Source organism: Coturnix japonica, chromosome 4 (assembly GCF_054131305.1).
Source record: "Coturnix japonica strain WE chromosome 4, WE-NBRP24, whole genome shotgun sequence".
NCBI classification, from domain to species: Eukaryota; Metazoa; Chordata; class Aves; order Galliformes; family Phasianidae; genus Coturnix; species Coturnix japonica.
The window spans coordinates 21,792,476-21,816,836 of NC_140666.1; the positions used below are offsets into that span (position 1 = coordinate 21,792,476).

At 48.2% G+C, this 24,361-nt stretch overlaps 1 protein-coding gene across 1 annotated transcript; it reads right to left on the reverse strand.

Moving 5' to 3' along the window:
• Window positions 1-3,613: 3,613 nt before the first annotated feature.
• Window positions 3,614-23,522, reverse strand: LOC146760990 (uncharacterized). The gene is made up of 17 exons (XM_085547735.1): window positions 23,294-23,522; window positions 23,014-23,197; window positions 22,802-22,903; window positions 22,348-22,481; window positions 20,080-20,190; window positions 19,132-19,248; window positions 18,978-19,008; window positions 18,358-18,478; window positions 17,438-17,494; window positions 17,005-17,115; window positions 8,288-8,398; window positions 7,340-7,456; window positions 7,186-7,216; window positions 6,566-6,686; window positions 5,650-5,706; window positions 5,217-5,327; window positions 3,614-4,697 (listed from the first exon to the last, which is right to left on the reverse strand). Exons 1-15 carry the CDS (start codon window positions 23,520-23,522, stop codon window positions 5,679-5,681), a joined length of 1,605 nt encoding a protein of 534 aa, XP_085403861.1. The 3' UTR covers window positions 3,614-4,697; window positions 5,217-5,327; window positions 5,650-5,678.
• Between the last annotated feature and the right edge of the window lie 839 nt (window positions 23,523-24,361).

Below are 24,361 nucleotides of genomic sequence, written 5' to 3' on the forward strand. Positions count from 1 at the left end.
CCTTCTCCACCACAGCTCTCGTCGCACTCGGGGAGGAAAGCCAAAAGTTGCTCCTTCCTACAGCGGACTCCGGCAGGCAAGGCGCAGGTCGCACACGGACAGAGGTACAGGGCTCCGGGTCCCCGTATTTATAGGGGTCCGGGAGGGAGGTGGCCCGTGACATCACAAGAGCCTAAAACCCTAAGAATGTCCCATGACAACCCCCAAACAAACATTGGGGGTGGCCGTTGCCCCTGCGTTGCCCCGGTGCCGCTACTGGGGTTCCACAGGCCTGTTTGAACCAGTAACGTTTTCATCTATGATGCCAATAAAGATGTGAAGGTTCTATCAAAAAGCAACGTGCTCACGTGATGCTAAACCAGGAGGAGCGCTGACTCCCTGGGACGAGGCAGCCCTGGCTCTACACGCTGGGTGGGGGGAAAGGGGTTGGAGAGCAGCTGTGCAGAAAGGGATCAGGGGGTTCTGGTTGGCAGCACGTTGAATCTGAGCAGGCTCTCAGAACCACCATGTTGGGGGAACCCAGCTCTGAGCCGTCCCCTCCTCTGCCCCTGCCATGAGGGCGACTTGAGTAAGGCACAGCGCTGCATTCAATGCAAACACAGAAAAGCAGGAGACTCCGCGGCTGTGAGGACCACGGAAACCCTCGGGTCTCAGAACGCTTCAAGGAACAGCCTCACACACCTCACACACACACACACGCCTCCCGTGTGCCAAAGTTTATTTGTCAAAACATTTCTAACGATTGGATATGAGCAGCAATCGTAAAGAAAACAAAACAATTGACAAGTTGTGAAGTCCCACAGTCAAAACATCAACAGAGCCCACAGCCAACCTTGGGCTTCGGCTTCATTTTTTTTCCTTAAAGAAAAGAAGCTGGTAAAACACAAACCCTCAATACTTTTTCTATTAGATTCCCCTCCTGTTTGCGGACAGTATGTCCTCAGAAAATGAAGCAACTCACATACGGGAACAGCCGTACAAGAATACATTGGAGAAAAACCTCAACAGTGTAAAGGACGGTAGGTCCTTTTCAATAAATAACCAGTAAAGGCACAAACCTGTTTTGGGGAAGAATGTCACGTACAAAACAAGACCTACTAAGTAAATAGTGGAGGGGTTGGGGAGGAAGAAGCTACTTCAACGCCTGCTGCGCCATCACTCCCAAGAGAAATTCTGGGCAAACGTTTGGGAAAGGACAAAGCGTGAGCAATGGCGAGGGTACACGTTTCAGATGGACCAAAGAGCTGACGGTACAACTCTCGCCGCAGCTGCAGAAGTTACTGCCATCTCTTTAAGGACCGCAGCACCGAGCGGTTCCTTTAATGTAAATACCAACAGATCGAAGATATCTGCCGAGTAACTGCGAGCTCTTCTCTCTTCCCAGCTGCCAGTAAATGTACAAATGATCACACGTACAGTTTCCATTGCTCAAAAATATAATCTTTAAAATGGAAAGAAAAGACCGAGGCAGTGCCTTTAAATGTTGCCTTACAATACAAACTGCCCGAAACACAAGTGTTCCTTTGTATATACAAACGAAGCACCGATCCACAGTGCTTACTATTCAAATTGCAACCCACCCCCGTGCCCCCCAAGTCCCTGCCACAGAAAAACAACAGATGTGGATACACCCTGCAGTCGATCTCGTAGTCTGGGGTTTTATTGTTAATTTTCTCCTTTTCCATTAGCAAAGTCCACTTGCAATTTTCCCCTACGCGCGCTGCACAACCGTGTGCACAGAACTGAGATTCCTTTAGCAAATGGTTTGTCCAAATTTAAAAAAGTCACAGTCAAGTCACTTTGTGGAGGCAAAGCTGAACTGGATCTAAAGAGCGCTACAAAACGCAGCTATTTAAAAAGAGATCCGCTGTCAAGTCCAAGAGGCCTAACGCCATCCGCCTTCCCCAACAGCCCAGCCATCTTATTGTATGTGCCGTGAAAGACAGCCCTCCTGCAGCACTGCGCTGTCCTGACTGTCAGCCTCAAAGGAACCGCTCAAGCACAGCATACTGCAAAGTCTTCCTCCTTGTTCTGCCACACGGGGAGGGACCTCTCAGATACCTGAAGCATTCAGAACAGGATTCTGAGCAAAGGAGTTGGAAGACAAAAGGGAAAGGGAAAGCTCCATCTCTCTTCCGTGTTTTACTCAGCAGAACTACCCCCACCACTTGCACCTGCCAGCTCTTCCTGCCAAGGATAAAGCTGAGCTAAGTGTTCTCATGTACCCAGCACTGCGAATGAGATTAAAAGCAGAGCTTCGCAAGTCTGCAGGGGGCACTGCGATGCCGTTTCCCCTTTTCCAACGGGAAGCTGTTCTCAGATTGCTGGGCTACAAAAAGGACACTAACTTCTAAGAAACACAGTGCAAATCATAAGGCTGAGCAGCACTACGGCTGCTGGCCAGTCTCATTAGTACCTCCTTTTGCAGCAAAGTCTGTCTATTCCAAATGCTCTGCAATTCTTTCAGTGTTAAACAGACTGTTTGCCACTTATTTGCAGATTTGAATACCAAAATGGATCTTTCCTCCAGCAACACCGTAGGAGAGGAGACCTCACAGCTCCCAGTGCTGCAGCACTTGCATCTCCATCAATTCTTACTAGAAACACTGCGAGTTTGAACTCAAGACTGTTCCATGCTGGATATATGCAAGGAAGTACCCATCTCCTAAAGAAACAGCCTCGTCAGCGCAGGGATCCCTTCTCAGTGGCATCTGTCCCTCATCGCTCAGAGGGTAAGTACAGGCATTGCAGAACTCATTGCCTTTAAAGCGTACCATTGTTCAGCCCAAGAGAGCTGGAGGAAAGCTCTTCTGTGATTCAAACTGAAACAGCAGAACTGCAGTATACCAGGTTAAGTCAGTAACTTAGCGGCTACAAATTCAAGGCCTGCTGTGTTTTCCTCTTCTGCTGTTGTTTTCATTTAATTATTTTTTAACTGTTTCACTTGACAAGTGTGTTTCTGTAGCATTTCTTCTGTGCACCAGGGAATTAATTAAGCACTCAGTCAAGGAGAAAGCTCCTTTCCACCATGTGGAACGTGTTGCTCTTCCAAGTTCTTCTCCAAAGGACCGACTGTGGGGACTTCCAGGCCTATCCACATTTATAGCGGGTCAGACTCCTGCAGTTCTGTTGTCAGTTACACTCAGATTAACTACACAGTACGCTCGAGGCCCACTGAGGGTATAAAAGCAGAAGACTGACATTGTTTTGAAAATCCACCTTTCCCATTTATCATTTGTAGAATTTTGATAGGAGAGGTTTTCCGTGCATTCCGCTCCCTATTCCATTCACCCATTAGTTGACCATTTCCCTCCCCCCCATTTTCTTTTTGCAACATGCTATCACTTTTCATGGGACAAAGAAAAATACAAGGCAGCATTTTCATAGCCCACCTGAACTTTGGAGAAAGACTTAAATATGCAGGAAGTGCTAGAAGTGCAGACAACTGCCCCATCAGCAACAGCACACTTCAGGAATTAGTTCACATACAAGGTATTCCTCTCACAGCCTCTATTTCTTAAGAAAGCTTTTTTTTTTTTTTTCCTTGAAAATACTACAGAAGAAAAAGATTACCGCAGCATGAAAGAAAACCTTATTTACAAGTCTGCACATATTTACATAGTTAAAAATCATTCCTTTTATTCTGGTTGCAAGATTCTTGTTTCAGAAAAGGAGCACAAGCACTTCACCAGAGCAAGACCATTTCTGTAAAACTGCCAGTTCTGAAACACCAGCATTATGGCAAAGCTCGCTTTCTAAAACATCTGTGAGCTCAAAAGGAAGGGCTTTTTAGTGGGCGCCTCCTCCCCTCGCCCTTCCAAATTGGACAGCCTACCTCTTCTGTAGCTAGCAACCAGAGCTCTGAACTGCTCCCGTTTGCTGCTGTTGGGGGGATCTACATTCGCTGTAACACGATCTACTCTCCTTTCAGCTGTGAAAGATGCCCTCTGTGGAGAAGACACTCGGCAGAAGTGTGCCTGCTGTCACCTGTTGGAGGCTGCCCACACTGATCTGTGACATGCTTGTACCCCCTGCCCTACAGCAGCCCACACCAGAGCCAGGCTCTTTCTACTAGCTGTGTTTTCAACTAGCCGTGTAACTCTGGCATCCCAGCGGTGCAATTGCTTATTTGACTCTCTGCATCTCTGAATATGCAGAGATCTTGTTGATTCACAGCATTTAAAACTCACATTAGAAAGGCTGTAGATCACCCTCAGCTATTCTAATGTCAGAGCTGTCTGATTCCACACAATATTGGCCTTTGGATAACACAAATATTACTCTATCAGAGTATTTCTTTAAGTGTACAAAAATGCTATTGCTCAGCTTTGAGTTGTGTCTTGATTACAACAGCCACCTCACAGAGAGAATTGACATTCTCCGTTTATTCTCATCCTTCTCAGCTCTGAAGATAAGAATCCAGATTGTGTCTTCCAAGTCAACCTTCAACCTCCGAGAACACAGTTTTCTGCCGAGCAATCTCAAAATTGGTGAACAACACCTTTTCACACAGCAGTGACTGTTATAAACAAGAAGCCCTAAAGCACGGCAATTCAAAACAATATTACATCGCACAGGGGAGAAACAGTCGCCCTGTCCAGGAATACAGAAATCACAGAAAGATTTCCTTCTTTTGTTTTACCAGTATTTGGTTGTTCTCGCATCGTGAGGCTTTGGCGGCTCTACATGAACTGTATCTGTGAAACAGGGATTATATGTTAATGCTGCTTACATAGCACACAGATTCAGAACTCTACATCTATTCACATGCCCAGTCACCTGCAAGTTGGCTTTTTTCCCAAAGAACACTAAGACTAGCATATCTGAATAACAATTCTTTCAGCTTGAACCATCGCTCATCCATCCCTTTTTACCTCCCCACCACACAGGTTTCCTCGCTCCTTTAACCAGTAAGGCTAACCCAAGTATCCAGCTAACATCCAAGGAAGTCTATGTGCCATTGCCATTCCCCTTTTCCTAACACTGACACAGTGAAAACCACAACAGTTCTAAGCTTTACTTTCCTTCCTACAATTGCATCTTCCCACCTGCCAAATTTGCTTTATCACCAGCAAAACTGGTAAGAAATGCCTCTGACTGAAGAACCCCTCGCTTTCAGATGCAGAAATGCATCGGCAGCCCTTCAAGGTACACAGAGTTGCTTTCACTCAGACTCAAGTTTCAGTGTGGTCTTTCATTTAAAAAGAACAGTTCACCTGTGTTCCAGAAACAGGCGCAAAAGGATTTGTCGGCCTTAGACCAGGCTGCGTATATATCACTGACTGGGGTGCCATCAAGGGAGCAGCTCCAATCTGAGGAGGTACCTGCTGGGAGACAAAAATAAAGCAACAAATCCAAGCAAAGGTGATACAAAAATTAAAACTAGTTTTAGAAGCGATATCTCTCTGCATCGTAAACATAGTAGAAAATAAGTGGGGAGATGTGTCTGCGACACACATAGCAGAGCTTTTAAATAATCTTCCTGTCCGAGATTTAATACCACCTCTTCCAAGTACGTGGTGACAAAGCCATCTGATTCCACGTACTATTAACTTGATGAAGTAATATGCAAGTCACAGGGCTGTTTGAGCCTGCCACAAATGCCAGACACCTGGGTTTTCAGGGACAGAAGGCTGTCACAGTTCTTACCATTCCATAGACAGGCACTTGAGGCGTAGTCACTGGGTATGCAACTGGAGCAGGCACCTTCAATCAAGAAAATTGCAGTGTATATTAGATAAGTCTGTGCCTACTTGTCAGACATACAAAACATTTTACAAGCAATTACTACAACCGACATCCACTAGAAAGTGACTTATATGTCTAGAATAACATACTCGGTTCTGGTACAGCAAAAGGAGCAAGGACAGAAAATTGTGCAAGGACGTATTCAGATTGGATATTCTAACCAAGGGAGACAGATTCCAATCTAACACTACAACTATCTATGCTCAACTCGCTTATTTAAGACAGAGGACAGGGAAGCTCAAGGGCAGTACCATCAGTTACAAGCAGCGCCTGTTAACTTGGCAAGGATCCTGGCCTAGGAGGCTTTCCTTGACGAGATCTCCGGCAAAGGTAAAACTTACTACGTTCAGGCAGATCTCAATATACTGCAGCCAGGTGCTGCTCACATACCATGTTTCTGACGTCAGCAATGCACCACAAAATATATGACAAAACAATGACAAGCATCTCAAGCTGGCAATCAGTTTTATCATGTTATGTATGTAGATGTGCTGATGCATGCGCTCCATATTGCTCTGTCCTGTTTGGTAGAGGCAATGATCTTACTAAGGGAGTGCTGGGTAAGGCACCGTTTGATGAAGGAGGCCAAACACTATGCATGAATTTGAGCATTACTACGAATGTCACTGGCCAAGCTGCAACGCTTGGACCTCTCCAGTACTTGGAAATACACTGCAACACACTTTCTTGAGTTTGGGAAGTGCAGATTCCCCTCAACTCTTGTCCCAAGCAGGTTTTGCTATTCTTTTCCAATTGATTCACGCAGGGCAGAACCATTTCCTGGAACAAAGAGTGAGTCCAGCAGTAAAGAAATTACCATATGTGGCAGCATGGGTAAGGGAGTAGGGTTCCATGTGGTCGATGTGCTCGTTTTTGCTTGCCAGTTTGTCCCACCAGTAAGTTTTTTCTCTGCAGGCTGGGTCCACTGCATATCAGACCTGAAAGGAAACTGTGGTATTAGTTTTCAGACAGAGCCAGAGAGAATAACAAAAACAACAATGTCACAGAGCACAGGAAAATACTCCTCATATCAGGCAGACATTTGAAATCTACGGGTAGTAGAAAAACTAAAGCATTTCATTCTCTCCTTACATTTCTCTGCTGCAGCAAGTGGGAAGTCCAAGGGCTCTGTTTTGGGTTAAAAGCTCACCACCGTTTTTATACCGTAAGGTTCAATAGCTCACAGGAATATGATATAACTGCAAGATCTTTTGAAGTGACTCAAAAATACTCACATGCACCACAGCTACAAGATGAAATGAATTCAAATGTTAAAGCTGATTGTTACGGTCACTGACTACAGACTCACTCCTCCAACGCTCTCCTTGGTATCAGATTACTTTGATTTGAGACTGTTATCACACCATTGCTGCGAAACTGTGCTACTGCCTACTAAGGAGTCAGGTAGGCGTATCCTAAATAGACAGACACACTTACTTTTTGGATGGAGTTCCTCCAAAGCCAAGATCTGTGAAGGTGGGAAAAACATAGATACGTGAGCCCCAGATATTTTTTTACTTTTGAGAAGAAAAATCATTTGCTTGTTTCTTTGATTTTGCTACCGAAAACAAGTTAAAAGCTCGGCACTTACTCCCCACGAGATTAGCAAGTGAAGAATCGAGGTCATTTGCCAAAATTTTTCCACTTGGCTGGTTGGCTGAGGTGGCTCTTTGACTTGGTGGTGGTACTGTGGGTTGCAAAACATCGTCTAGATATTTCAAAGCTAAACAAAGAACAGAAAACCAACTCTTAACAAAAGCGACACCAAACTCAATAAAGTCATCTGTTGTAAGACAGAGAGGCAGAGAACCCTAAGCAACGTTAAACATTTGTTACATACTGAGGCAAAACATGCTGGAAGCGTCCAAGAGGTAAGCAGAAGCTTTGTTTCACTTTGATTTAAGGAATGCTTTTTGCCTATCTGGTAGAGCCTTCAGTTACGCTGCAGCAGTAACTGACAGCATTTCCAAAGTAGGCAGAACCCCCCTGAAAGAACCCCAAGAATAAAGTAGTTCAAGACAGATTCGAGGCATTCTTGGAACCGCCAGCAGTAATTTCACGGTACTGCTGGCATCTGGAACGTTCAGAAGCATTCCTACATGTTTCTAAGGACTTTGGGAGAAAACAGCCCCAAGAGAAGAGATCAGAACTCAAGTTACTCTGAAAGCAAAGCACACCCACAACTACTCTTGCATTCTTTTAAGTACAGTGCCTCCCAGAGAAGTTAGAGGGAGCTCACTAACCCGCGTTAATAATATTAACACCGAAGTCAGAGCACTGAAACAGATTAACATAAGCTTACCCGTTAAGAGACATCCACAGGGCCAAAGGTTGTCCCCCCAAAAAGAAAGAGGAAACCATCAGTAGACAGAAGGAGACGGGTCAGAGCTAAATTTAAATAACTACAATTAAACTGATGGCTTGTTATCAACTTACAAATGTATTAAGTAACTAACTTCCGCATCTCAAGAGCAATTCTACTAACTTGTTAAACCAGTGTTGCCTGTAGGGTGCAAACTAATCATAAGGCAGCCTTTACCGCTTGCAGTCCTATACTGCGGTGCTGTAGATTTTCCTCCAAAAACGGCGTCAAAGTCCACATTGATTGCTGAAGGGGTGGCACTTGGAGGAGCTGAATGAAGAGGGAAACCTGAAAAATAAAAAGGGTACAGGGGAATCAGATACACCCATGAAATAACGCCACTCATTTCAGTGAAAACAGTCAAAGAAATAAAGAGATGAAATTACCATCAACAGGCAGAGGATGATACACAGAGGTATAGGAAGGCTTACGGCCATTGAAGTCATCTTGGCAAAAAGAAAAAAACAAAGCAAAGATCAGCTTAAGAGAGAAAGGGGAAGAAAATGCTCTAAACTTTAGGTCTGCATTTAAAGTTTGAGATCTGTGGCAAGTTTCAGCAGTGAAAGTAACTTGCCCTCCCCACTACAAAAGCAAAAGCAAGTTTCAGTTTGCAGTCAAAGTCCAGCAAAAAGACAGTTTTCAGTGGTCTAGGCTGGGGAAATTGAACTCAAGAAATAAAGGTTTAAGGAACCACATTTACTACTGGAACTAATACACTGCTTTTATTTGTTAAGAAAAAGAGCAGATTGGTCCCAACAACACAAAGACTGCACCACCCCGTTTACCAGTAGCATTATCTCCACTTGCAAAGAAATGAGATGCTTTGGTTTTGATTTTTACCACTAAATAGTTCCACTGTGTGTCTGGAGGACAAGCTAGCATTGATGAAAGGGGCAGTAGATTTTACAGCTTCTTCAACTGGCTTCATGTCAAAGATGTCCAGATGAGGTGGAGACTCAACACAACCATTTGAGGACGAGAAAGGACCTTGCAGATGCAGAAGTAAAGGAAAGAATACAGAGTACACACATAGGGAAGAACGACAGGACAGATGACTGCATGTGAGATGCTCTAGACAAAGCCAAACGGTAGAGCTGCCACACAGTGGTCAGCCTGTTAGAGACAGGAATTCTGAGTATTGGATAAAATCGTTCACAACCCTCCTTATTTTTGGAAAATAATTTCACTATCACCATATGGTGGGCAGGGGAAAACGACAGTTCAGTCTGGGTATTACATTTCTGGCTTCATAAATCTAGCAATCTAATACGACACTACAAAGCATCAATTCTGCCTATGGAAATACCAACACTTCACTGCCTTGTTTCAGTGTTTAAGGCATTTGACACACCTCTCCTGATAAATCTTTTGAACAAACAAGGCTATAAGGAGTGCTGTGTCTAAAAAACAGTCAATTCATCTCAAAAATGAATTCAGAGTCATTATTTCAGGCAGGCTGCAGGCATGGCCTTTGCTGGGCATACAGGTTCAGTACCTACACCACAGAAGGTGTTGGCTGGCAGTTTTTATTCTTTCCAGAAATTGCACACAAAATACGAAGGTGCTTTGTGGCTTGTCAGAGCATGATACACAAGGTATAGGTAGATTTATGACCACTGAAGTCATCTTGGTGGGAAAATAAATAAATAAATAAATGAAAAATCCAAAGATCAGCTTAGGGGAGAAAATGGAAGGAAGTACAGAAAGTATTCTAAAACTTAGGTCTGCAGTTTAAATTTAATAATGTTCAGAACATTCAGATTACTTGTTCTGTACTCTGTCCAATAAGGGATGGGGATTCTCAAGTCCACACCCTCATTACTATTTTGTCACTTTGAGCAATAGATCAGCACTAAATGCTTCTTAATGCATTCTTCTATCGGATAAAGTTAAGTATGCTCTAATGTGTACATCTAAGCGCTCAAACACTGCCACTTTAGACGATCTCTTCTGCACAGACCCTTTGGGGTCTGATGAGAGCATCTCTCAAAGACAAGGGCTGGGATGCCAGTCGGTCAGGCTGCAAAGAGGCACCGAGTTAAGGCACAGCCCGGGCTGCGCTCAAAGCACCCGAGAAACTGGAGATGCGCACAGCAGGCCGGAGCAGAAAGTGCCCAACCACCCAAAGGGCGCTTCAAGGCACAACGAGAAGGCGATGAAGGCCGGAGACAAGCGCCCCGAGCGGCAGCTCCCAGCAGCAGGCTGCGGCCGCGGCGGCCGAGCAGCTCCTTCCACGCAGCGCTCACAGCCGCCGCCCCGCGCAACCCGCCGTGCCCAGGATGCGGAACGACCGCCGTCACCCGGCCGGGAGCCGCGGGACAACAACGCGAGGCCCCGCACCCCGCGGCGGGCCTAGGGCCGGGCCACGCCGCTCCCCGCGGCATCGAGGACCGCTCGGCGGGTCCGTGCCTCCGCGCCTCCCCGCCGCCCGCCGCCTCCGCCGCTCACCACGAACACGGCCTCGGGGATGCCGAGCGGGCCCCGCTTGCCGCCCGCCGCCGCCTCTCCGCAGCCCGGGGCGCTGCCGCTGGCCGCCGCCATCTTGGGGAACCGACGCCGCGCGCGCGACCCGCGCCGAGACGCTGCACGAGGGCGGACGTCAGCACGTACCGCCGCCATGGGAGCGGCGGGAGGCGGGGCCAGGGGCGGGCAAGAGCGCGAGAGCGAGAGCGAGAGCGCCGCGTGTTGAGGGAGCGGCACCACACGGAGCGGGAGCGGCCGAGAGGGCGGCGGCACCGCGCGAGGGGAGGGAGCCGCGTCGTGCGGCACCACAGCGCTCGTGTGGATGGAGCGAGGCTTGGTGTGAAATCAAACCGCCCAGCGACCTGTCACCGGGACCCTCCCCAGCACTGAGGCCTCACCCCGCACGGCACCCGACGGCGGAGGCCCAAAGCAGACCCACCCCCAGGTACCAAGAAGGAGAGGAGGCGTTTGACTCGTGTTTGCCATTTTATTCATCAACGTTCCTTGGTCGTCGTCCTCCCCTCGTTCCTCGGCTGTCCTCCTGGAAGCACAGTCCTAACGGAGCACCCGGATCAGTCCCTCGGTCTTGGCGTCCCACGCTCGGCCTTCAGCTCCCCACAGCAACGGCCGCTTCTGGAGCTCCTCTGGCACCGCCCGGAGGCCGCGGGTCCCTTCTCAGTCCTCCCGCCGTTGGCAGCAGCTCCGCCCGCAATGGCCGCCAGTCCCGGCCCTGTCCTCCTCTTCGGACTCTGTCTCCGCTCGTTGCCGTGGCGCAGCGGCTCAGACGCCGGTCCTTCCCTTCTCCTCAGAGTTAGGGAAAGAAGACGGGACGGGTCTCGGGACGGGACGGGACGGGAAGGGGGGCGGGGAGCAGCAGCTGGGGCTCTCAGGCGGACGGTGACCTGTCAACGCCTAGATGAAAAGCGAGAGCCCCTGGAGCGCCGTTCCCGGAGCCAGCGACGTCGACGGGCGAGCATGATCTTATAGGGCCCGCCCGGTGCCGGCGGAGGCGGATCCACCTCCATCGGCTCCTCTTCTGGAGGCAGATCCACCTCCATGGGCTCGACGTCGCTCTCAACGGGATCCACCTCCATGGGTTCGGGCTCCGGCTCGCTGCTGCTCTCCCGCCGGCGACGCCTCTTCGGTGGAGAAGGAACCATCCTTCTCCACCACAGCTCTCGTCGCACTCGGGGAGGAAAGCCAAAAGTTGCTCCTTCCTACGGCGCACTCCGACAGGCAAGGCGCAGGTCGCACACGGACAGAGGTACAGGGCTCCGGGTCCCCGTATTTATAGGGGTCCGGGAGGGAGGTGGCCCGTGACATCACAAGAGCCTAAAACCCATGACAACCCCCAAACAAACATTGGGGGTGGCCGTTGCCCCTGCGTTGCCCCGGTGCCGCTACTGGGGTTCCACAGGCCTGTTTGAACCTGTAACGTTTTCATCTATGACGCCAATAAAGATGTGAAGGTTCTATCAAAAAGCAACGTGCTCACATGATGCTAAACCAGGAGGAGCGCTGACTCCCTGGGACGAGGCAGCCCTGGCTCTACACACTGGGTGGGGGGGAAAGGGGTTGGAGAGCAGCTGTGCAGAAAGGGATCAGGGGGTTCTGGTTGGCAGCACGTTGAATCTGAGCAGGCTCTCAGAACCGCCATGTTGGGGGCCCCCAGCTCTGAGCCGTCTCCTCCTCTGCCCCTGCCATGAGGGCGACTTGAGTAAGGCACAACGCTGCATTCAATGCAAACACAGAAAAGCAGGAGACTCAGCGGCTGTGAGGACCACGGAAACCCTCGGGTCTCAGAACGCTTCAAGGAACAGCCTCACACACCTCACACACACACACGCGCCTCCCGTGTGCCAAAGTTTATTTGTCAAAACATTTCTAACGATTGGATATGAGCAGCAATCGTAAAGAAAACAAAACAATTGACAAGTTGTGAAGTCCCACAGTCAAAACATCAACAGAGCCCACAGCCAACCTTGGGCTTCGGCTTCATTTTTTTTCCTTAAAGAAAAGAAGCTGGTAAAACACAAACCCTCAATACTTTTTCTATTAGATTCCCCTCCTGTTTGCGGACAGTATGTCCTCAGAAAATGAAGCAACTCACATACAGGAACAGCCGTACAAGAATACATTGGAGAAAAACCTCAACAGTGTAAAGGACAGTAGGTCCTTTTCAATAAATAACCAGTAAAGGCACAAACCTGTTTTGGGGAAGAATGTCACGTACAAAACAAGACCTACTAAGTAAATAGTGGAGGGGTTGGGGATGAAGAAGCTACTTCAACGCCTGCTGCGCCATCGCTCCCAAGAGAAATTCTGGGCAAACGTTTGGGAAAGGACAAAGCGTGAGCAATGGCGAGGGTACACGTTTCAGATGGACCAAAGAGCTGACGGTACAACTCTCGCCGCAGCTGCAGAAGTTACTGCCATCTCTTTAAGGACCGCAGCACCGAGCGGTTCCTTTAATGTAAATACCAACAGATCGAAGACATCTGCCGAGTAACTGCGAGCTCTTCTCTCTTCCCAGCTGCCAGTAAATGTACAAATGATCACACGTACAGTTTCCATTGCTCAAAAATATAATCTTTAAAATGGAAAGAAAAGACCGAGGCAGTGCCTTTAAATGTTGCCTTACAATACAAACTGCCCGAAACACAAGTGTTCCTTTGTATATACAAACGAAGCACCGATCCACAGTGCTTACTATTCAAATTGCAACCCACCCCCCCACCCCCCATGTCCCTGCCACAGAAAAACAACAGATGTGGATACACCCTGCAGTCCATCTCGTAGTCTGGGGTTTTATTGTTAATTTTCTCCTTTTCCATTAGCAAAGTCCACTTGCAATTTTCCCCTACGCGCGCTGCACAACCGTGTGCACAGAACTGAGATTCCTTTAGCAAATGGTTTGTCCAAACTTAAAAAAGTCACAGTCAAGTCACTTTGTGGAGGCAAAGCTGAACTGGATCTAAAGAGCGCTACAAAACGCAGCTATTTAAAAAGAGATCCGCTGTCAAGTCCAAGAGGCCTAACGCCATCCGCCTTCCCCAACAGCCCAGCCATCTTATTGTATGCGCCATGAAAGACAGCCCTCCTGCAGCACTGCTCTGTCCTGACTGTCAGCCTCAAAGGAACCGCTCAAGCACAGCAACACAAAGCACGCGGCATACTGCAAAGTCTTCCTCCTTGTTCTGCCACACGTGGAGCGACCTCTCAGATACCTGAAGCATTCAGAACAGGATTCTGAGCAAAGTAGTTGGAGGACAAAAGGAAAAGGGACGTTTATCTCCATCTCTCTTCCGTGTTTTACTCAGCAGAACTACCCCCACCACTTGCGCCTGCCAGCTCTTCCTGCCAAGGATAAAGCTGAGCTAAGTGTTCTCATGTACCCAGCACTGCGAATGAGACTAAAAGCGGAGCTTCGCAAGTCTGCAGGGGGCACTGCGATGCCGTTTCCCCTTTTCCAACGGGAAGCTGTTCTCAGATTGCTGGGCTACAAAAAGGACACTAACCTCTAAGAAACACAGTGCAAATCACAAGGCTGAGCAGCACTACGGCTGCTGGCCAGTCTCATTAGTACCTCCTTTTGCAGCAAAGTCTGTCCATTCCGAATGCTCTGCAATTCTTTCAGTGTTAAACAAACAGACTGTTTGCCAGACACTTATTTGCAGATTTGAATACCAAAATGGATCTTTCCTCCAGCAACACCATACGAGAGGAGACCTCACAGCTCCCAGTGCTGCAGCACTTGCATCTCCATCAATTCTTACTAGAAACACTGCGAGTTTGAACTCAAGACTGTTCCATGCTGGATATATGCAAGGAAGTACCCATCTCCTAAAGAAACAGCCTCCTCAGCGCAGGGATCCCTTCTCAGTGGCATCTGTCCCTCATCGCTCAGAGGGTAAGTACAGGCATTGCAGAACTCACTGCCTTTAAAGCGTACCATTATTCAGCCCAAGAGAGCTGGAGGAAAGGTCTTCTGTGATTCAAACTGAAACAGCAGAACTGCAGTAAACCAGGTTAAGTCAGTAACTTAGCGGCTACAAATTCAAGGGCTGCTGTGTTTTCCTCTTCTGCTGTTGTTTTCATTTAATTATTTTTTAACTGTTTCACTTGACAAGTGTGTTTCTGTAGCATTTCTTCTGTGCACCAGGGAATTAATTAAGCACTCGGTCAAGGAGAAAGCTCCTTTCCACCATGTGGAACGTGTTGCTCTTCCAAGTTCTTCTCCAAAGGACAGACTGAGGGGACTTCCAGGCCTATCCACATTTATAGCGGGTCAGACTCCTGCAGTTCTGTTGTCAGTTACACTCAGATTAACTACACAGTACGCTCGAGGCCACTGAGGGTATAAAAGCAGAAGACTGACATTGTTTTGAAAATCCACCTTTCCCATTTATCATTTGTAGAATTTTGATAGGAGAGGTTTTCCGTGCATTCTGCTCCCTATTCCATTCACCCATTAGTTGACCATTTCCCTCCCCCCCCGTTTTCTTTTTGCAACATGCTATCACTTTTCATGGGACAAAGAAAAATACAAGGCAGCATTTTCATAGCCCACCTGAACTTTGGAGAAAGACTTAAATATGCAGGAAGTGCTAGAAGTGCAGACAACTGCCCCATCAGCAACAGCACACTTCAGGAATTAGTTCACATACAAGGTATTCCTCTCACAGCCTCTATTTCTTAAGAAAGCTTTTTTTTTTTTTTTTCTTGAAAATACTACAGAAGAAAAAGATTACCGCAGCATGAAAGAAAACCTTATTTACAAGTCTGCACATATTTACATAGTTAAAAATCATTCCTTTTATTCTGGTTGCAAGATTCTTGTTTCAGAAAAGGAGCACAAGCACTTCACCAGAGCAAGACCATTTCTGTAAAACTGCCAGTTCTGAAACACCAGCATTATGGCAAAGCTCGCTTTCTAAAACATCTGTGAGTTCAAAAGGAAGGGCTTTTTAGTGGGCGCCTCCTCCCCTCGCCCTTCCAAATTGGACAGCCTGCCTCTTCTGTAGCCAGCAACCAGAGCTCTGAACTGCTCCCGTTTGCTGCTGTTGGGGGGATCTACATTCGCTGAAACAGGATCTACTCTCCTTTCAGCTGTGAAAGATGCCCTCTGTGGAGAAGACACTCGGCAGAAGGGTGCCTGCTGTCACCTGTTGGAGGCTGCCCACACTGATCTGTGACATGCTTGTACCCCCTGCCCTACAGCAGCCCACGCCAGAGCCAGGCTCTTTCTACTAGCTGTGTTTTCAACTAGCCGTGTAACTCTGGCATCCCAGCGGTGCAATTGCTTATTTGACTCTCTGCATTTCTGAATATGCAGAGATCTTGTTGATTCACAGCATTTAAAACTCACATTAGAAAGGCTGTAGATCACCCTCAGCTATTCTAATGTCAGAGCTGTCTGATTCCACACAATATTGGCCTTCGGATAACACAAATATTACTCTATCAGAGTATTTCTTTAAGTGTACAAAAATGCTATTGCTCAGCTTTGAGTTGTGTCTTGATTACAACAGCCACCTCACAGAGAGAATTGACATTCTCCGTTCATTTCTTAACACAATTCACTGACGAACCAGGCTGCAAAGCAATCGTGGAACCTTCTCAGCTCTGAAGATAAGAATCCAGATTGTGTCTTCCAAGTCAACCTTCAACCTCCGAGAACACAGTTTTCTGCCGAGCAATCTCAAAATTGGTGAACAACACCTTTTCACACAGCAGTGACTGTTATAAACAAGAAGCCCTAAAGCACGGCAATTCAAAACAATATTACATTGCACAGGGGAGAAACAGTCGCCCTGTCCAGGAATACAGAAATCACAGAAAGATTTCCTTCTTTTGTTTTACCAGTATTTGGTTGTTCTCACATCTTGAGGCTTTGGCGGCTCTACATGAACTGTATCTGTGAAACAGGGATTATATGTTAATGCTGCTTACATAGCACACAGATTCAGAACTCTACATTTATTCACATGCCCAGTTACCTGCAAGTTGGCTTTTTCCCCCAAAGAGCACTAAGACATGCAAATCCAAATAACAATTCTTTCAGCTTGAACCATCGCTCATCCATCCCTTTTTACCTCCCCACCACACAGGTTTCCTCACTCCTTTAACCAGTAAGGCTAACCCAGCTAACATCCAAGGAAGTCTATGTGCCATTGCCATTCCCCTTTTCCTAACACTGACACAGTGAAAACCACAACAGTTCTAAACCTTTACTTTCCTTCCTACAATTGCATCTTCCCACCTGCCGAATTTGCTTTATCACCAGCAAAAACTGGTAAGAAATGCCTCTGACTGAAGAACCCCTCGCTTTCAGATGCAGAAATGCATCGGCAGCCCTTCAAGGTACACAGAGTTGCTTTCACTCAGACTCAAGTTTCAGTGTGGTCTTTCATTTAAAAAGAACAGTTCACCTGTGTTCCAGAAACGGGCGCAAAAGGATTTGTCGGCCTTAGACCAGGCTGCGTATATATCACTGACTGGGGTGCCATCAAGGGAGCAGCTCCAATCTGAGGAGGTACCTGCTGGGAGACAAAAATAAAGCAACAAATCCAAGCAAAGGTGATACAAAAATTAAAACTAGTTTTAGAAGCGATATCTCTCTGCATCGTAAACATAGTAGAAAATAAGTGGGGAGATGTGTCTGCGACACACATAGCAGAGCTTTTAAATAATCTTCCTGTCCGAGATTTAATACCACCTCTTCCAAGTACGTGGTGACAAAGCCATCTGATTCCACGTACTATTAACTTGATGAAGTAATATGCAAGTCACAGGGCTGTTTGAGCCTGCCACAAATGCCAGACACCTGGGTTTTCAGGGACAGAAGGCTGTCGCAGTTCTTACCATTCCATAGACAGGCACTTGAGGCGTAGTCACTGGGTATGCAACTGGAGCAGGCACCTTCAATCAAGAAAATTGCAGTGTATATTAGATAAGTCTGTGCCTACTGGTCAGACATACAAAACATTTTACAAGCAATTACTACAACCGACATCCACTAGAAAGTGACTTATATGTCTAGAATAACATACTCGGTTCTGGTACAGCAAAAGGAGCAAGGACAGAAAATTGTGCAAGGATGTATTCAGATTGGATATTCTAACCAAGGGAGACAGATTCCAATCTAACACTACAACTATCTATGCTCAACCCACTTATTTAAGACAGAGCACAGGGAAGCTCAAGGGCAGTATCATCAGTTACAAGCAGCGCCTGTTAACTTGGCAAGGATCCTGGCCTAGGAGGCTTTCCTTGACGAGATCTCCAGCAAAGGTAAAACTTACTACGTTCAGGCAGATCCCAATATACTGCAGCCAGGTGCTGCTCACATACCATGTTTCTGACGTCAGCAATACACCACAAAATATATGACAAAACAATGACAAGCATCTCAAGCTGGCAATCAGTTTTATCATGTTATGTATGTAGATGTGGTGATGCATGCCCTCCATATTGCTCTGTCCTGTTTGGTAGAGGCAATGATCTTACGAAGGGAGTGCTGGGTAAGGCACCGTTTGATGAAGGAGGCCAAACACTATGCATGAATTTGAGCATTACTACGAATGCCACTGGCCAAGCTGCAACGCTTGGACCTCTCCAGTACTTGGAAATACACTGCAACACACTTTCTTGAGTTTGGGAAGTGCAGATTCCCCCCCCCAAACTCTTGTCCCAAGCAGGTTTTGCTATTCTTTTCCAATTGATTCACGCAGGGCAGAACCATTTCCTGGAACAAAGAGCGAGTCCAGCAGTAAAGAAATTACCATATGTGGCAGCATGGGTAAGGGAGTAGGGTTCCATGTGGTCGATGTGCTTGTTTTTGCTTGCCAGTTTGTCCCACCAGTAAGTTTTTTCTCTGCAGGCTGGGTCCACTGCATATCAGACCTGAAAGGAAACTGTGGTATTAGTTTTCAGACAGAGCCAGAGAGAATAACAAAAACAACAATGTCACAGAGCACAGGAAAACACTCCTCATATCAGGCAAGGATTTGAAATCTATGGGTAGTAGAAAAACTAAAGCATTTCATTCTCTCCTTACATTTCTCTGCTGCAGCAAGTGGGAAGTCCAAGGGCTCTGTTTTGGGTTAAAAGCTCACCACCGTTTTTATACCGTAAGGTTCAATAGCTCACAGGAATATGATATAACTGCAAGATCTTTTGAAGTGACTCAAAAATACTCACATGCACCACAGCTACAAGATGAAATGAATTCAAATGTTAAAGCTGATTGTTACGGTCACTGACTACAGACTCACTCCTCCAACGCTCTCCTTGGTATCAGATTACTTTGATTTGAGACTGTTATCACACCATTGCTGCGAAACTGTGCTACTGCCTACTAAGGAGTCAGGTAGGCGTATCCTAAATAGACAGACACACTTACTTTTTGGATGGAGTTCCTCCAAAGCCAAGATCTGTGAAGGTGGGAAAAACATAGATACGTGAGCCCCAGATATTTTTTTACTTTTGAGAAGAAAAATCATTTGCTTGTTTCTTTGATTTTGCTACCGAAAACAAGTTAAAAGCTCGGCACTTACTCCCCACGAGATTAGCAAGTGAAGAATCGAGGTCATTTGCCAAAATTTTTCCACTTGGCTGGTTGGCTGAGGTGGCTCTTTGACTTGGTGGTGGTACTGTGGGTTGCAAAACATCGTCTAGATATTTCAAAGCTAAACAAAGAACAGAAAACCAACTCTTAACAAAAGCGACACCAAACTCAATAAAGTCATCTGTTGTAAGACAGAGAGGCAGAGAACCCTAAGCAACGTTAAACATTTGTTACATACTGAGGCAAAACATGCTGGAAGCGTCCAAGAGGTAAGCAGAAGCTTTGTTTCACTTTGATTTAAGGAATGCTTTTTGCCTATCTGGTAGAGCCTTCAGTTACGCTGCAGCAGTAACTGACAGCATTTCCAAAGTAGGCAGAACCCCCCTGAAAGAACCCCAAGAATAAAGTAGTTCAAGACACATTCGAGGCATTCTTGGAACCGCCAGCGGTAATTTCACGGTACTGCTGGCATCTGGAACGTTCAGAAGCATTCCTACATGTTTCTAAGGACTTTGGGAGAAAACAGCCCCAAGAGAAGAGATCAGAACTCACGTTACTCTGAAAGCAAAGCACACCCACAACTACTCTTGCATTCTTTTAAGTACAGTGCCTCCCAGAGAAGTTAGAGGGAGCTCACTAACCCGCGTTAATAATATTAACACCGAAGTCAGAGCACTGAAACAGATTAACATAAGCTTACCCGTTAAGAGACATCCACAGGGCCAAAGGTTGTCCCCCCAAAAAGAAAGAGGAAACGATCAGTAGACAGAAGGAGACGGGTCAGAGCTAAATTTAAATAACTACAATTAAACTGATGGCTTGTTATCAACTTACAAATGTATTAAGTAACTAACTTCCGCATCTCAAGAGCAATTCTACAAACTTGTTAAACCAGTGTTGCCTGTAGGGTGCAAACTAATCATAAGGCAGCCTTTACCGCTTGCAGTCCTATACTGCGGTGCTGTAGATTTTCCTCCAAAAACGGCATCAAAGTCCACATTGATTGCTGAAGGGGTGGCACTTGGAGGAGCTGAATGAAGAGGGAAACCTGAAAAATAAAAAGGGTACAGGGGAATCAGATACACCATGAAATAACGCCACTCATTTCAGTGAAAACAGTCAAAGAAATAAAGAGATGAAATTACCATCAACAGGCAGAGGATGATACACAGAGGTATAGGAAGGCTTACGGCCATTGAAGTCATCTTGGCAAAAAGAAAAAAACAAAGCAAAGATCAGCTTAAGAGAGAAAGTGGAAGAAAACGCTCTAAACTTTAGGTCTGCATTTAAAGTTTGAGATCTGTGGCAAGTTTCAACAGTGAAAGTAACTTGCCCTCCCCACTACAAAAGCAAAAGCAAGTTTCAGTTTGCAGTCAAAGTCCAGCAAAAAGACAGTTTTCAGTGGTCTAGGCTGGGGAAATTGAACTCAAGAAATAAAGGTTTAAGGAACCACATTTACTACTGGAACTAATACACTGTTCTTATTTGTTAAGAAAAAGAGCAGATTGGTCCCAACAACACAAAGACTGCACCACCCCGTTTACCAGTAGCATTATCTCCACTTGCAAAGAAATGAGATGCTTTGGTTTTGATTTTTACCACTAAACAGTTCCACTGTGTGTCTGGAGGACAAGCTAGCATTGATGAAAGGGGCAGTAGATTTTACAGCTTCTTCAACTGGCTTCATGTCAAAGATGTCCAGATGAGGTGGAGACTCAACACAACCATTTGAGGACGAGAAAGGACCTTGCAGATGCAGAAGTAAAGGAAAGAATACAGAGTACACACATAGGGAAGAACGACAGGACAGATGACTGCATGTGAGATGCTCTAGACAAAGCCAAACGGTAGAGCTGCCACACAGTGGTCAGCCTGTTAGAGACAGGAATTCTGAGTATTGGATAAAATCGTTCACAACCCTCCTTATTTTTGGAAAATAATTTCACTATTGCCATATGGTGGGCAGGGGAAAACGACAGTTCAGTTCGGGTATTACATCTCTGGCTTCATAAATCTAGCAATCTAATACGGCACTACAAAGCATCAATTCTGCCTATGGAAATACCAACACTTCACTGCCTTGTTTCAGTGTTTAAGGCATTTGACACACCTCTCCTGATAAATCTTTTGAACAAACAAGGCTATAAGGAGTGCTGTGTCTAAAAAACAGTCAATTCATTTCAAAAATGAATTCAGAGTCATTATTTCAGGCAGGCTGCAGGCATGGCCTTTGCTGGGCATACAGGTTCAGTACCTACACCACAGAAGGTGTTGGCTGGCAGTTTTTATTCTTTCCAGAAATTGCCCACAAAATACGAAGGGTGCTTTGTGGTTTGTCAGAGCATGATACACAAGGTATAGGTAGATTTATGACCACTGAAGTCATCTTGGTGGGAAAATAAATAAATAAATAAATGAAAAATCCAAAGATCAGCTTAAGGGAGAAAACGGAAGGAAGTACAGAAAGTATTCTAAAACTTAGGTCTGCAGTTTAAATTTAATAATGTTCAGAACATTCAGATTACTTGTTCTGTACTCTGTCCAATAAGGGATGGGGATTCTCAAGTCCACACCCTCATTACTATGTCACTTTGAGCAATAGATCAGCACTAAATGCTTCTTAATGCATTCTTCTATCGGATAAAGTTAAGTATGCTGTAATGTGCACATCTAAGCGCTCAAACACTGCCACTTTATACGATCTCTTCTGCACAGACCCTTTGGGCTCTGATGAGAGCATCTCTCAAAGACAAGGGCTGGGATGCCAGTCGGTCAGGCTGCAAAGAGGCACCGAGTTAAGGCACAGCCCGGGCTGCGCTCAAAGCACCCGAGAAACTGGAGATGCGCACAGCAGGCCGGAGCAGAAAGTGCCCAACCACCCAAAGGGCGCTTCAAGGCAGAACGAGAAGGCGATGAAGGCCGGAGACAAGCGCCCCGAGCGGCAGCTCCCAGCAGCAGGCTGCGGCCGCGGCGGCCGAGCAGCTCCTTCCACGCAGCGCTCACAGCCGCCGCCCCGCGCAACCCGCCGTGCCCAGGATGCGGAACGACCGCCGTCACCCGGCCGGGAGCCGCGGGACAACAACGCGAGGCCCCGCACCCCGCGGCGGGCCTAGGGCCGGGCCACGCCGCTCCCCGCGGCATCGAGGACCGCTCGGCGGGTCCGTGCCTCCGCGCCTCCCCGCCGCCCGCCGCCTCCGCCGCTCACCACGAACACGGCCTCGGGGATGCCGAGCGGGCCCCGCTTGCCGCCCGCCGCCGCCTCTCCGCAGCCCGGGGCGCTGCCGCTGGCCGCCGCCATCTTGGGGAACCGACGCCGCGCGCGCGACCCGCGCCGAGACGCTGCACGAGGGCGGACGTCAGCACGTACCGCCGCCATGGGAGCGGCGGGAGGCGGGGCCAGGGGCGGGCAAGAGCGCGAGAGCGAGAGCGAGAGCGCCGCGTGTTGAGGGAGCGGCACCACACGGAGCGGGAGCGGCCGAGAGGGCGGCGGCACCGCGCGAGGGGAGGGAGCCGCGTCGTGCGGCACCACAGCGCTCGTGTGGATGGAGCGAGGCTTTGTGTGAAATCAAACCGCCCAGCGACCTGTCACCGGGACCCTCCCCAGCACTGAGGCCTCACCCCGCACGGCGCCCGACGGCGGAGGCCCAAAGCAGACCCACCCCCAGGTACCAAGAAGGAGAGGAGGCGTTTGACTCGTGTTTGCCATTTTATTCATCAACGTTCCTTGGTCGTCGTCCTCCCCTCGTTCCTCGGCTGTCCTCCTGGAAGCACAGTCCTAACGGAGCACCCGGATCAGTCCCTCGGTCTTGGCGTCCCACGCTCGGCCTTCAGCTCCCCACAGCAACGGCCGCTTCTGGAGCTCCTCTGGCACCGCCCGGAGGCCGCGGGTCCCTTCTCAGTCCTCCCGCCGTTGGCAGCAGCTCCGCCCGCAATGGCCGCCAGTCCCGGCCCTGTCCTCCTCTTCGGACTCTGTCTCCGCTCGTTGCCGTGGCGCAGCGGCTCAGACGCCGGTCCTTCCCTTCTCCTCAGAGTTAGGGAAAGAAGACGGGACGGGTCTCGGGACGGGACGGGACGGGAAGGGGGGCGGGGAGCAGCAGCTGGGGCTCTCAGGCGGACGGTGACCTGTCAACGCCTAGATGAAAAGCGAGAGCCCCTGGAGCGCCGTTCCCGGAGCCAGCGACGTCGACGGGCGAGCATGATCTTATAGGGCCCGCCCGGTGCCGGCGGAGGCGGATCCACCTCCATCGGCTCCTCTTCTGGAGGCAGATCCACCTCCATGGGCTCGACGTCGCTCTCAACGGGGTCCACCTCCATGGGTTCGGGCTCCGGCTCGCTGCTGCTCTCCCGCCGGCGACGCCTCTTCGGTGGAGAAGGAACCATCCTTCTCCACCACAGCTCTCGTCGCACTAGGGGAGGAAAGCCAAAAGTTGCTCCTTCCTTCGGCAGACTCCGGCAGGCAAGGCGCAGGTCGCACACGGACAGAGGTACAGGGCTCCGGGTCCCCGTATTTATAGGGGTCCGGGAGGGAGGTGGCCCGTGACATCACAAGAGCCTAAAACCCTAAGAATGTCCCATGACAACCCCCAAACAAACATTGGGGGTGGCCGTTGCCCCTGCGTTGCCCCGGTGCCGCTACTGGGGTTCCACAGGCCTGTTTGAACCAGTAACGTTTTCATCTATGATGCCAATAAAGATGTGAAGGTTCTATCAAAAAGCAACGTGCTCACGTGATGCTAAACCAGGAGGAGCGCTGACTCCCTGGGACGAGGCAGCCCTGGCTCTACACACTGGGTGGGAGGAAAGGGGTTGAAGAGCAGCTGTGCAGAAAGGGATCAGGGGGTTCTGGTTGGCAGCACGTTGAATCTGAGCAGGCTCTCAGAACCGCCATGTTGGGGACCCCGAGCTCTGAGCCATCCCCTCCTCTGCCCCTGCCATGAGGGTGACTTGAGTAAGGCACAACGCTGCATTCAATGCAAACACAGAAAAGCAGGAGACTCAGCGGCTGTGAGGACCACGGAAACCCTCGGGTCTCAGAACGCTTCAAGGAACAGCCTCACACACCTCACACACACACACACGCCTCCCGTGTGCCAAAGTTTATTTGTCAAAACATTTCTAACGATTGGATATGAGCAGCAATCGTAAAGAAAACAAAACAATTAACAAGTTGTGAAGTCCCACAGTCAAAATATCAACAGAGCCCACAGCCAACCTTGGGC